The sequence below is a fragment of the Corvus hawaiiensis genome, chromosome 4 (assembly GCF_020740725.1).
Source record: "Corvus hawaiiensis isolate bCorHaw1 chromosome 4, bCorHaw1.pri.cur, whole genome shotgun sequence".
NCBI lineage: Eukaryota > Metazoa > Chordata > Aves > Passeriformes > Corvidae > Corvus > Corvus hawaiiensis.
In genome coordinates, this window is record NC_063216.1 from 24,169,283 (window position 1) to 24,182,518 (window position 13,236).

A 13,236-nucleotide genomic window follows, 5' to 3' on the forward strand; every position below is an offset into this window, starting at 1 on the left:
TCCCGCACCGGCCCCGGCTCCCGCACCGGCCCCGGCGTTCCCCAGCAAGGCCCGCCCCTGGGCGGCGGGAGCAGCGCGGATGCTTCCGGGGCAGCGGCCCCGCGCCCATTGGGCAGCGCGGCGGATTTGAACGCGGCCGCCGCGCCCTGGCCCCGCCAGCCCGGACAGGCCGTGGCACCGCCGGCTCGGCGGCAGCGCTCTGGGACTGCGCTGAGGGACGGCAGCGGGGCCACCGGGCTGCCGCAGCCGGGAGCGCTCGGCGGCAAGGGTAATGCCAATTCCGGCTTCTGGGAGTTAAGGGCTGCTTCGCAGGTTTTGGCTTGTTCGGGCTGTTTCGCTGGGAGTGACAGGTATTGTCTCTCGGAAACCTCTCAGAGTGGAGAGAAAGAAAAGCCTCCGGAGAGGTTTTACTCTGCCCCACGCTGTCCTGCAGCCCGCCTGTTTCATCCTCTGTGACCCCCATGTGATGTTCACATTACAAAGTGGGTTGTCTGCTTCAGATACTTTAGAGAGTAAGAAGTTGCTGTTACAGTCGTGCTTGTTTCCCAGTGTCTCCTGCTCTCCCTGCCCCTTGCCCACACTTCATCACTTATTAGAGTCGTGCCAGTCACCAAAAAACAAGCGCGCTATGGGCTCTGCCTCAGCTGTGTGAGAAAAGGTCAAAGGTTGAGTTTTGTCTTCTGTAAGTAAATGGAATGGGTATCGCTCCTGTGCTGTCACTGCAGTGCTAGGGGACTTCGTTTCAGAAACGAACAAGTTTAAAGGCAAATTTGTACTACATTGTCATGTACCTTGTCTCGACAAATGCGAGAAGGTGAGAAAGACCAAAGCATGAAGTGCTCCCAATTATTGTCAGGAGAGATAATGGCTTATAGAATTAAAAAAAAATAAAGGAAGAAGGCTATAAAGGTAACAAAGGTGTTTAGAGTTGTCTTAGTAAGTCTTAGAAATATTAAGTCTCTTTTTTCCAGGTTTGAAACATCCTCATAGACACTCATCTGAATGTACAGCAAATGCAGAAAGTACTGAAGACACTCTGAGGCTGCTTTTGGAGACAAAAAGACTGTCATATTTGTGATAACATTCCTTTATGTTGGCACAATGTACAAGGAAAGTAAGGGCTTCAAGAAGGCGTTACATACATAAGTACTTTTAACCCCTTATCATCACAGTTACTCTGTCACAGTGAGGCAAGTCTGGTTTAGCTGGAAGAGTTTATTCCAGGAACTTTAAGAAGATACAACAGGGTTTGCACAGCTTGTTGGGAGGTGAAGACCTGCATATGCCTCTGGCATAGTTATAGTCATTTTTCCCTTGGTTATCTCTATCTTCTACTCGTGGCAATGGCTACTTCCCAGCAAAAAATTTTACACTTGGTCAAGTGTTTCAGAAGACAATGGCCTTTATTTTCCAACTCTGAAAGGACTACAGTGTGTGGAGCAGACTGCATGTTGATGGCGTTACAACTGTCCATGGCTGAAGTCAACAAGCAGGTTAGCATTCTTTTCAGTGTGTTCTTGGTACATCTCAGACTTGGTTACCTTGCTACACTTAGTGCTTAGGCACCAACTTGAAATGGCTGTTTTGGTCACTTCCTTGCTGTGTGTTAAAATAAGGTGTGTCTGAGGGCCAGCTGCAGCAAGGCAAGAAAATTAATATGATTAAGTGCACTATTGAATCAGGGCTTCGAAAAAGGAACTGCAAGACAGGTGGGAGTATGGAATTGCCTTACATGTATGTTTAAGCTCCAAATATTAAACACTAGTGTATTTCTGCTGATCACGTAACTTCTGTTTATTTCCATCCAGTGTTTCTTTTGTGTTGTAGATCAGGGTGGGAGAACTAGGACATTTGGGGTGCATCTTTTTTTCTGAGTGCTCCGAAAATGTTTTGGAATGACATGAGAAGAACATGAGTATAAAACTGAGTTGGTATAGTCTGCCTGAGTCATATTTGCCACAGTCCGTTCTTGGCTGCTGCTTTTCCTGACACTTGTCAGGTGAAGATCTGTATATGTACATATAAGTTGTGAGTGTGTACCTAGTACCAGCAGGAATTATATGACTTTCTCCGTGTGAGTACATGAAGTGTCTGTCAAATGGTGAAGGGGAGGTACAACTCTAAAGTGTCTCTGAAAGAAGCGCTATGGCTTGTCAGAGCTGGAGGATGTCTGAAACATACCAGAAACAGTTGCAATATACAATCAGGCCTTTGCCTGTGTCTCGTTGAACAAGAACTATTGCAATATTTGTTTTAGTAACCTAAAGGTATCTTTTTGGGTCAATTAACTTAATTATTGATGAAAACAAATGACTGTTGTTGGAAGACTTAGTCAAATGTTGCATAGTAAATCAAACGTGTAGTACAAAGCTTTAGTTTAAGAAAACTAAAGCAAACATACCAAATCAACAAACATACCAGAAATGAAAGAACCACATCAAAGTGAAATCCCTAAGCCAGTAAAAAACCCAAACAAACAGAAAACCTGCTTCAGTTTGTGCATCAGAAAAAATGTTGTAGTGTAAAATGTGCAGACTGGGGGTGTCTCTTGTCTAAACATTAAGTATAAAACTGATTAAGTCATCCCCCACTGTCAGAAACATTACAGCAAGGATACTAGAATCCCAAGATACTCCATTTGTACTTCATAGAATGTAGTAAATTCCAGCCAGGGTCCTGGTGTCCTCACAATAGCTGTGTAGGTAAAATGAGAAAATTAGTGTGCATCAAAATTAACTCTTGGAGAACTGATAAAAGACAATGACGCAAAACTACATATGGAGGTGGTCACTGTCTGTCGTGTTTGTTGTGATTCTGGGGAAAACTACAGACAGTTTTCCAAAGCCAGCTCTGGGACCTATAATGTGTTGTCCTGTTGTATGCCAAAACTTACAGACATGGAAAGGTTATGGTTCATTGCTCCCTGTTTTCCTTATAGTAAGTTTTTCCCTTCCACTAGAGGCAATTAATTTATTCTACTTTCTCCTTTTTTTTTTTTTTTCTCCTCCAGAAAATATTCCTCTCTCCTAGAAATTCTTTTCTTTCAGAGATGATCTAACAAAAATTATAGCAGTTACTTTCAATTAATTTAGTTTCAAAATATTTAGCTTTTTTTTCAGATCTGAAGAAAGAATAAGTGTTCAAAAACCTGATTTGTTTTTTTCTGATTATACTGGTTGGTCTAATAAGACAAACCTTGGCTTGCATATGTGGATTAAAACTATTTTAGCATTTGCATGTGCTTCCTCTGAAGCACAATTTCTTTAGATTTTATCCTTTTTGAAGTTCACAGTGTTAAAGCAAAATATGTCTGGTTTATTTTGTTCAGCACTGAAACTTCAAACTACGATGCAGAGTATTATAGCTGTAGGCATGTCCCTTGTTAGGTCTCTGATTTAAATACAATAATTCTATATTGTCAACATAACACTTGTAGAATAGAAATCTATTACAATGAAGTCAATTACTGCAATAAAAATAATTTTGTTAACAGGCTATTGAGTGGCTGTATTGAGAAAAACCCGACACATCCGACCTATCACAAACAACCAAAATACTCTTCTCTTTCTTTAGAAGCCTGGACAATTTTAATGGATTTGGTGTTTTAACTGTTACCTGTATCTGCAGTGGAAATGAAAAATAACAAAGCTTTTTGGAGAACTCCAGAAAAGTTTGAAAGCTTTATAATAAATTAATCTTAAATTTCACCAGAGTAAGGGTAGCAAACAATGTGATAAACATGGATCAAATATCAGGGATGAATGAAAAAAAATTCTATCCTTTCAATGCCTCTGAAAATACTTTGGTTTGTAGCACAGTTGTGGCCATGTGACTTAAAGACAAGTGGCATACGGTCTGTGATGGAAGCAAATACCTTTTACTTAGATTGATTAGTATAGATCTAGAATCTAGGAACATTTTCAAGAAGAAGAACCTTCCTCAAGGTTTGAAATAGGAGTGACAGTTTTCAAGATGTTCAGCTAAGAGTAATTGCATTGACAGTTTGCACCTGGGGATCAGAAGGGGTAGAAGATGAGTTATCAGGTCAAATAATTACCTGTCATTTTCAGGCTATGGTTGTTTTAGCTAGTGGGATGGGAAACTGAAGTGTGTAAAACAATTATTTTTCCAGAATCTGCATGTTTAAGTTGTCAGACTTGTCTTAAATGTGTTTTAACTCTCTTCTAGAATGAAAGCTTTGATACTGGAGGAAAAAGTGCTTCATTGTTAATTTTAGAAATATATTTTCTCTTTAGAAATTTGTATTTGTGTATTTCTGGTTCTCCATAAAAGCAGTTTTGGTGTGTGGTTTAGTTCTATTCTGTCCTTCCATGAGTGCATTTTGTATGCTGTCTGAAGAATATTGTCTTCTATTCAGTGTCTTGTATTTTTTAAAATGTTTTCCCAAATTGTCCTGTTTCCATGCTGGCAAATGAAGAAAAATGCAGAGTTGTTTTTTAGTGTTATTCCCTTAAATTCTTCTATCTGTCTCCCTTTTGGTAATGAGGCACTCCTAACTAACTTTGTAGCAATTTTATATGACATATTGGTTGTAGTAGGTTGTAATTATGCTACTAAGAGATGTCTTGGCTGTTCTTCAGCATGATTAATTTTTCACAGAATCACAGAAGGGTTGAAGTTGGAAGGGACCTCTGGAGGTCATCTTATCCAGCCTCCCTCAAATAGGGCAACCTGGCAGTGCCAGTTGCCCAGGACCATGTTCAGGTGTCTTCAAATTGTCTCTGGGGATGGAGAATCAATAACCTTTCTGCACAACCTGTGCCAGTACTCAGGCATCCTCGAAGTAATAAAGTATTTCCTGATGTTCAGAGGGAACCTTCTGTGTGTGTTTCAGTTTGTGCCCATTGCCTCTGATCCTACTATGGGGCACCTTGGGAAAGAGCCTGGCTCCATCCTCTTTGCCCCCTCCATTCAGATATTTGTATGCATTGAGGAGATCTTCCCTGAGCATTCTTTTCTCTGGACTAAACAGCCCCAGCTTTCTCAGCCTTTCCTCATATGTGAGGTGCTCCTGTTCCTTAATCATCATTGTGGATGATAACGTGAACTTTTTTTGACTCCTGTCAGTGTGGCTCTCTCATACTGAGGAAACCTAGAACTGGACACAGTACTTAAATGTGGTCTCAGCAGTGCTGAGTAGCCTTCTCCTCAATGGACAGGCTCTTTAGAAAAAAGTTTGGAGTAATAATAATTTCCCTGGATTTCTTTTTAAACAAAATTATATACTGAGGCTGTTCTACTGTCTTTCCTGTACACTATATAATCAAAAAGTAACTATAAGTTAGTTTCATGTATTTTTGTTTTGCTCAACTGGAATTGTTTTAACTGTGTTAAAACTCTTGCTACTTCAGTCTTGATGCTTCTTCCCTAGCTTGTCAATAGGACTTCTCCCTCACGCCCGTCTCTTTGTAGTATTGCAGGTGTCTGTTTTGAGGGGTAGAAGAGGGAGCAAGGATAGGATGTGTGGGGGTTTTTGGTTTGTGTGTTTTTAACCAGCAGGGTTCTAAATTTTCAATCTTGTGTTTTTATTATCACTATAATTGATAAAACACTTTAGAAATGTGCTGGTTTGTTGTTTGGATGAGTAAAATTTTTACTTTGCTTCTGCTGTGATTCTGCTGTTGCAGCTACTGTTCTACTGACCCATACATACATTAGCTCTCTAGTCCTCCTTAAACAGAGTATACCTCTGCTCTCTTGGGCCCTGGTTCTTCTTCCTTTGACAGCCCCCCTCACCCACCCAAAGAAAAAGGGGTTCATTTTATTTATTGTCATTTTATTTATTACTATTTTATACTATTATCATTTCTCTAAGCTTGGGCTGTCAGCCTGTAACTTCACTGTTTCTGCACATTGCAACCCAACAACTATCAGATGTCCACACACTTGTGTTCACATGAACCAGTTTCTCAGTCTGTACACAGCACTATCAACACAGTGTGAAACTTACTGAAAATGCTGCATTATCCAACTTCAGTGTGCTTTATGTACCACACTTTAGGAACTCCTCTGCTGTGTGAGATTGTAGGCAAACAACGAAGGCTGAGCAGGACTAGGGGTGACAAGAGTGCAGAATTGCCCAACTCAAGGACAAAGCCAGAAAACAATACTGCAGTCTAGGACTGTGCCTGAAAAGACCAGAACTAGACCCAATGCAGGGTTGGTAGTTAAGCAGAGCAGTCTTTTACACCATATTCCAGAAAGGGTTTATGAGCATTTGTTTGGGGAAGGTGGAAGCCAACATGTTGATGCTGAAATGCACAACTTTCTGATTTTTAAAATAATTTGCCGTCAAAATAGAAATTTATTTGCTATGTAGCTAGCACTAGAAAACCTGCAATACCTACAAAATAGTGAAAAATGGTGTCTTTAAGCATGGAATATTGGTACTGGATTTCAGACATTCTAAGACAAGAGTCCCAAGGAAACTTAATATACTGCACTACCAGGAAGTAAAGATGCTTTATAATACCTTATTGATTCTATTCCTATGAAATGAAATACTTGTTCTGCCTATAATAGAATGGAAACATGTGACTTTTTGAACTTCCTTAAGCTATTAAGCTATTAGACAAATGCTTACTGCAAAACACCATAGTATTTTTAAAGTTAATTTTAAAACCAGAGACTTGACAAATTGACTGTGTAAGTAATGGAATATGCCATCACAGTGAATGCCTGATCACAAAGGTTAATATCTGGAATGCAGTATTTGGATTTAAAATATTTTTGCAGCACTAATATAAACTTTGCTAATCTCTGCAGGCCCTTGATCTGGTGAGGAAAGGTTTTGATTTATTAGATACCTTATGAAGTTGTACTTTAACTTGGTATCCTGAAGGATTTTGATTCAAAATAAAGTGAGAAAACAACTTTTTTTTTCCCCCCATCTACTGCTGCTTTGATCTGTTTAAATTAGGTTATAATATGAATATATGTTTAATTTTTTGAGGGGCTGAAATGAAAATCAGGTGCTTTTCAGAAAAAATGTTCTGGTGATATGTGGAATAACATGTAAGCTCACAGTGCTGATTTATAATAACCCATGCACAAATTAAAAGGCAAAAGAGTGCTCTGAAGCTAATATGCGTGAGTGTTCTTCAATTTTCACTTGTAGTTCTTTGCCTACACAATATCAAAATAGTTGACTTCCAAGATTTTGGAATTGTGTATTTAATGAGGTCTATTGAGGAAGTTGTACTAAATATGCTAGAAACCAAAGGAGGCATAATTTGGGCTGGAATAACTTAAATTATTAGAATTTCTCATGTTTTCTTATTTCATGTTGTGTTCTGTTGCTAATGGTGTTTATAAGTAATTTGCTTAATGTGGAAATGTCATGAAGCAGAATTAAATCCTTGCTCTAGACAGGAGCCATCTGCCATTATGGACAGTGCAAAGCAAGGCTTGTTACTTGGTCACAGGGCATTTATATCATGTTTCATGGTAAATTACAACTCTTTTTTTTTTTTTTTTTTTTTTTTTTTTTTTTTTTTTTTTTTTTTTTTTTTTGCTTCCATACATTGGGGAATGCTTTCGATACCAGTAGTGTGGACAGAAGTTTACCAGCAGGAAATGGGGAGTGGTACTCAGTTTGAAGAGCAGGGTATGGACAAAAGTGAGGAGTCAAGTAGTGAAAGAGACAGTGGTAAGAGCAAGTAGTTGGAGGAGAAGGAAGAGGGGCACACAGAACATAATCTAATAATTTTGAGAGGATGAGTGTAGTCTACACTGTATAGTCAATGTTAGTTATAGTACTAGTAACAGAGGGGTGTGCATGGCTTTAATGTATTTATTAGAACTATGTAGCAACACTGTCAATGTTAGGCTAAAGTATAACTATTAAAATAAGAAAGAAAAGCTTTTTTTTAGTTGACATATGTTTTCCCAGTTCACTGCTTGAAGCAAGGTAAGGGAACCATATTTTCTGCCTTTGGGAAGTAAATGCCTGCCATGCTGAAAACTATTTCTGCAAATGAAGAACTTTATCCAAGAAGCAGTCATGCAACACTCAGAGTATTTTGTCATGAGTAAAGTTTGATATACATGCCTGGTATTTTAAAGATCAAGAGCAAATACTGACAGAATACAACAGAATTAACTGTAAATGCAAAGCAATAGAAGAACTTCAACTATAAGTAAGACTTTGAGATAAATTTAAATTATAATAGATTTTCAAATATATATGAAGCTTGTTTTAAATTTATTTTCAAAGCTATACTGAATATGGAACATAATATTTTTTTGCTTATTTTGGTTCTGTTAGCACCATGGAGACTTCACAGTATCGCTTAGTGATGTGTTGGAAACTTGGAAGTATTTATTACATGACAAACTAGGATTATCATATGAAAACATGAAAGAACCTGAAAATTATGCTGACGTGAAAAAAGCCTATCATGCCTTCTTAGCAAGAAGCAATATGTTCGATTTAATCGACATATGTCAGAAGTGCTATAGTCTTGGACTTTTACCTGAAGATGAAAGCATATCCCCTGTAAGTATTATGTTTGTTTGACCTCTTATATTGTTTTGACATTTTTTTTGTTCCAGTTATGGATTTATGACACTTCTGATTATATGCAGGAGCTCTGGGTTATTCAGAAGTTACTTTTCTTTTCTTTTGGGGAAGCCCTTGAGTTTAAATTACTAAATGTTAAGAAATCTTAAATTTACTCAAAAATTATTTCTCTCTGTTATTCTGCTGGATAGTGCAGTCCCACAACTCTGATTCAACTGATGAATAAATCACTCCTTGCCATAAATTGAATTGGAAAATAACCTGTAGAGATTTAATAAAACTGGGACAAAGCTTAGTAATTAACATGTCATGGAGTTTTGGTTGTATGTTGATATGCAGCCAAAATATTTTTAATGATTACCATTCTGAAAATACCATGCTTTTTAAACAAAAACTTCTGTACAATACATGTATTTGCATGTTAAATTTTGTTTTTAGAAGTTCCAGTTCTCCCACTCAGTCACAGCTCTGTTGTAGCTTATTGCAGGTCTTTTGTTAGTCTGGGGATTTTAATGTGTTTTTCTTTTCCTCCCCCTTTTCATGGGAAAGACAGGGAACCTGGGTCAGTTAATGAGCTCTTTCTAAGCTTGGCATAACATATTAAATGTTCTCCAGAGCATAAGCAGAGGCTTTTAGTGCAAGTGTATAACATAACTGTTTGAAATAATTTCTAAGTTAATTTGAATCTTACACCTCATTTGTCTACTAGAACAGTTCTACTTTTAAAGACTAAAACTAAAAGTAGGTTTTAAGGGTTGTGCTAACCTCAAACACTAGCAAAGTGGCAGAGAGGTAGGTTTACACCAGGTTTTAAAACCATTTTTGTTTTCTAGTCATCTGCATATTTAAGTTTATTCTGATCTTTTTATTAAAGGTTCAACTGTTGGAATTTATTTCTGGTGTATTGAATGCACAAGAAAATAATGGTTCTGTTCTTTCTACTCCTACACAAATCAACAGTCAGGGCCAGGAGCGTATGAAGGTAAAAATTATTTTTGTTTCTTGTAATGTTCTGTATCTATTGAAAAGATGAAATATAACATAGTTTTATTTTCCGATTGTTGTTACTCAATTGTGGCTGGGTTAAAAAAAAATAAACCCTGCATATTCAAACTTTGTATCTCTTGAGTATATTGTAGGAGTGTATGGGGCTCTGTGCTGAAGTTTCTGTTCTGGAAGACAGTCCAGAATGGCAGACACTTGATGTAGGATAAATTTTTCTGCAAGTACACCATCACTCAAACATTGTCTGGACTAAGCATTAAATAAGTGAAGTAATCTTTCATATGGATGAAATCTGAATAGCCACTGTATTGGTAGCTGTAGCAAAGCAAACAAGGCTTGACTGTCCCAATAGAGGACTTAAGGACTCTCTAGAAGGGTTGATTCTTTCCCTTTACCCTTTCAACCACCAAAATAAGAATCTCTGAATGTTCTCTAACAGCGTTTGAAATGCTGGAGCTTTAGTCATTTCCAAACTCGCTTTTCTCTTAATAAATGGCAATTTCAAATCAATATTTGGGTATAACACAGAATATTTCTGAACAAGAAGATATGTTCTGAACTGAGGTTCTCCCCCTAAATAGCACTTCCACCACTACCACAATGGCTTTCTTGCTGCTCTGACTTGTGCAGTAAAAATATTCTTCGCTCTTTTTTCCTTTTCTGAGGACTGTTTTTGCAGCCTGTCAATGGTACATGTTTGATTTTGTTACTACATCTTGTTGTATACATTCTGTGATATAAGAAGATATTCCATAGCAGATAGAAGTTTTCTTGTTATATGTTCTTTTGTTAATGGCCTTTTTTTTTTTTTTTTTTTTTTTCTTCCTTTGTTTGTGGCAAAACTGCAAATTGTTCTGTTCTGGGACTATTGTTCTCACAGGGTCCAGAACAGTGCTGCAATATTAGTGATTACAATATTATATTTTGGTTGTATGGGTGGGGCTGGGTCACAATTTGTCCAAACTCAGTCAGTGGAGTTTCTTTGATTGAAATCCCCTGTATGCCAAGAGAAAAAAATTACTGAATCTGTGGCAGAGCTGGCAAGTAGTTTAAAATCTTAGTCTTTTGGAAGTTAATGGCAAATTCTTACATGGTTTAATTCTTACATGGAATGTCTGTGAGGAGGTTTCTAAATAGATATTTATAACCAATTTTAATGACTAGAGATCCAACCCTCAAACACCTTATGAATATTCAAGTACCATATGTACAATTCTAACTTATTTATCATGTTTGTTTTCATCAAGACTTCCAGAACCCTCATACATAAAGTAGCATTTTGAGTTGATGCAAGGTGAATTCTTACTCTTCCAAAAATTATATCAGTACATATCTAATTAACTTTAAAATAAAATGGAACATAATTTAGCAATGGATTTACCAATTTGTGTGATGTTTTTCCCATGCAGGTGACAATCCTGGCAAAGAAGTCTGTCTGTTCATATTTAAGCCTTTTGGTGAATTCTAAGGATGATCTGGCATTGGCTCATATTCTAAATGTTCCTGACAGAGGACTTGGTAGAGAAGCCTTCACTAACCTGAAACATGCCTCACAGGAGAGAAAAATGTCCATTTTCCTGGTATGTGTGTCAAATGAAACTTCTTGGAGGTCAATGAAGTAGCTCTCTAAACAGCGAATGTGGCTTTAATCTAATATTCAACACTGATGTTTGCAAGCCAAGTCAAATAGCACCATGGACATCATTTTAAAGCTAAAAAGACAATAGATTCTGTGGGAAAAAATGGGTGCTTGTTTGGTCATGAGATCTCAAGATGGACAGAAAAAATAGTCTGTGTGTGTATACATCTGGAGTTCTAAAATGGGATTTTGGAAAAAAGACATCGAGACTGTTCATCCAAAACAGTGACTGAAGTCCTGAAAAGGTTTGCTGTCTTCAACCGGAATATAAGATAGGCTTTTATTACTGCTTCTACAATCTTGAAATCGTGGTTAATCGTGTCAAGTGAGGTTGTGAGTATGCATATAAAATAAAATAAGCAAAAGAAGGAAGATGTTTCTGCTTACCAAATACCTCTAAAAGCAATTGTACTGGGTTAACCCTGCCCAGATGCCCACCAAAGCCATTCTATCACTCACTTCCACAGCTGGTCAGAGGGGAGAAAATATAACAAAATTATCATGGGCCCAGATAAAGATGGGGGAAGTTTGCTCAACAGTATTGTCGCAGGCAAAACAGACATGACTTAGGAAAAATTAATTTAGTTTTTTGCCAATCAAATCAAGCTTGAGTAATGAGAAATAAAACCCATTCTTAAAACACCTTTCACCCATTCCTCCCTTCTTCCTGGACTTAACTTTACTCCTGATTTGTTCTATCCCCTGTCCCACAGTAGCTTGGGGATGGGGAGCCAGGGTTGCACTCAGATCACCACACACTTTCTCTGCTGCACCTTCCTCTGTAAGGGTAGGGCTGCTCAGACTCTTTCCCTGCTCCAGCATGGGCTCCTTCCCATTGGAGACAGTCCTGTGCAAACTTCTTCCCATGGGCTGCATTTCATTGCAAACTGCTCCACTGTGGGTCCCTTCCAAGGTGTGCAGTGCTTCAGGAACTGACTGCTCTAGCATGAAGCCCCTACAGGCTCCCAAGGCCTGCCAACAAACCTACTTCAGCAGGAGTTCCTCTCTCCACAGATCCACAGGTCCTGCCAGGAGCCTGCTGCAGCACGGGCTTCCTGCAGGTCATGTCCTCCTTCAGGTATCCACCTGTTCCAGCATGGAGGCTGTGGAATAGGCTCCTCCACAGCCTGCAGGTGCATCTCTGCTTTCTTGTGGACATCCATGGGCTGCAGAGGCACAGCTGCCTCTCCATCGTCTTCACCACAGGCTGCAGGGGAATCACAGCTATGGTTTCTGGGGTACCTTTCCCCCTGTCTTCACTGACCTTGGTGACTGCAGAGTTGTTTCTCTCACTTGTTTTCACTCTTTTCTTCAGCAGCTGTTGGGCAGGTTTTGGTTTGTTTTTTCTTTCACAAATACGTTATCCCAGGGGCTCTACCGTGGTTGCTGATGGGCTCAGCCTTGGCCAGCAGTGGGTCTGTCTTGAAGGTGCCTGGCATTGGCTCTAGCAGGCATAGGAAAAGCTTGTAGCAGCTTCTCACAGCAGCAACCCCTCTATCTCCTGTGCCTACCAAAACCTGACCCAATATAGAAATGAGGTTGAATTCATTCAATATAACAGTATGGTATTAACATTAACAAAACCAAGCTGTTAACTATGCATTACAACATGTTTCAGTTCTAAAGTGCTGTAAATATTTTGGTTAAATAATAAAGTAGCATTTTTATGTGTTTGTCGAACCTTGGACATCTGGAACCTAAAGTATTTCTGTGTAGAAATTTCTTTTCTTAGAGCAAGCTGGTGAAAAAACCCTGCCTTTGAAATGTAGAGTAGAACAGAAGCCAAAATTTGTAAGGGCATTATTGCGTTTTTTTTTTTTCTCAGATTTGACTCAGAATTTGGGGAAGGTGATACTTTCATGTCACTTGCAGCTTGATCAGTCTTGAAATTCTCTCTTTGAGACTGATGTGGGATATCCCAGCTCATTTTACTCTGAGGCAGAGCTGGACAAAAACCCCACCAGACAGGGGCATAGTCTTTCTCAATGCCTTTGTGTAGGAATTAAAAAACTACAGCATCCACGTCCAGTGCTCCTGGTTGCTAAATAGT

The 13,236-nt window shown here is 38.7% G+C and overlaps 1 protein-coding gene across 2 annotated transcripts in view; it reads left to right on the forward strand.

Moving 5' to 3' along the window:
* The first annotated feature begins 180 nt into the window (after nt 1–180).
* Nucleotides 181–13,236, forward strand: part of LOC125325458 (PARP1 binding protein) — a 41,731-nt gene continuing 28,675 nt past the window's right edge. Inside the window, exons 1-5 of one of the 2 annotated variants that reach the window (XM_048302511.1) lie at nt 181–350; nt 972–1,493; nt 8,288–8,518; nt 9,417–9,524; nt 10,957–11,127. In XM_048302511.1, the coding sequence (XP_048158468.1) occupies nt 1,344–1,493; nt 8,288–8,518; nt 9,417–9,524; nt 10,957–11,127 (660 nt within the window). In that variant the 5' untranslated portion in view covers nt 181–350; nt 972–1,343. The remainder of the gene's footprint in view (nt 351–971; nt 1,494–8,287; nt 8,519–9,416; nt 9,525–10,956; nt 11,128–13,236) is intronic. The other variant, XM_048302510.1, reaches the window with a different exon arrangement.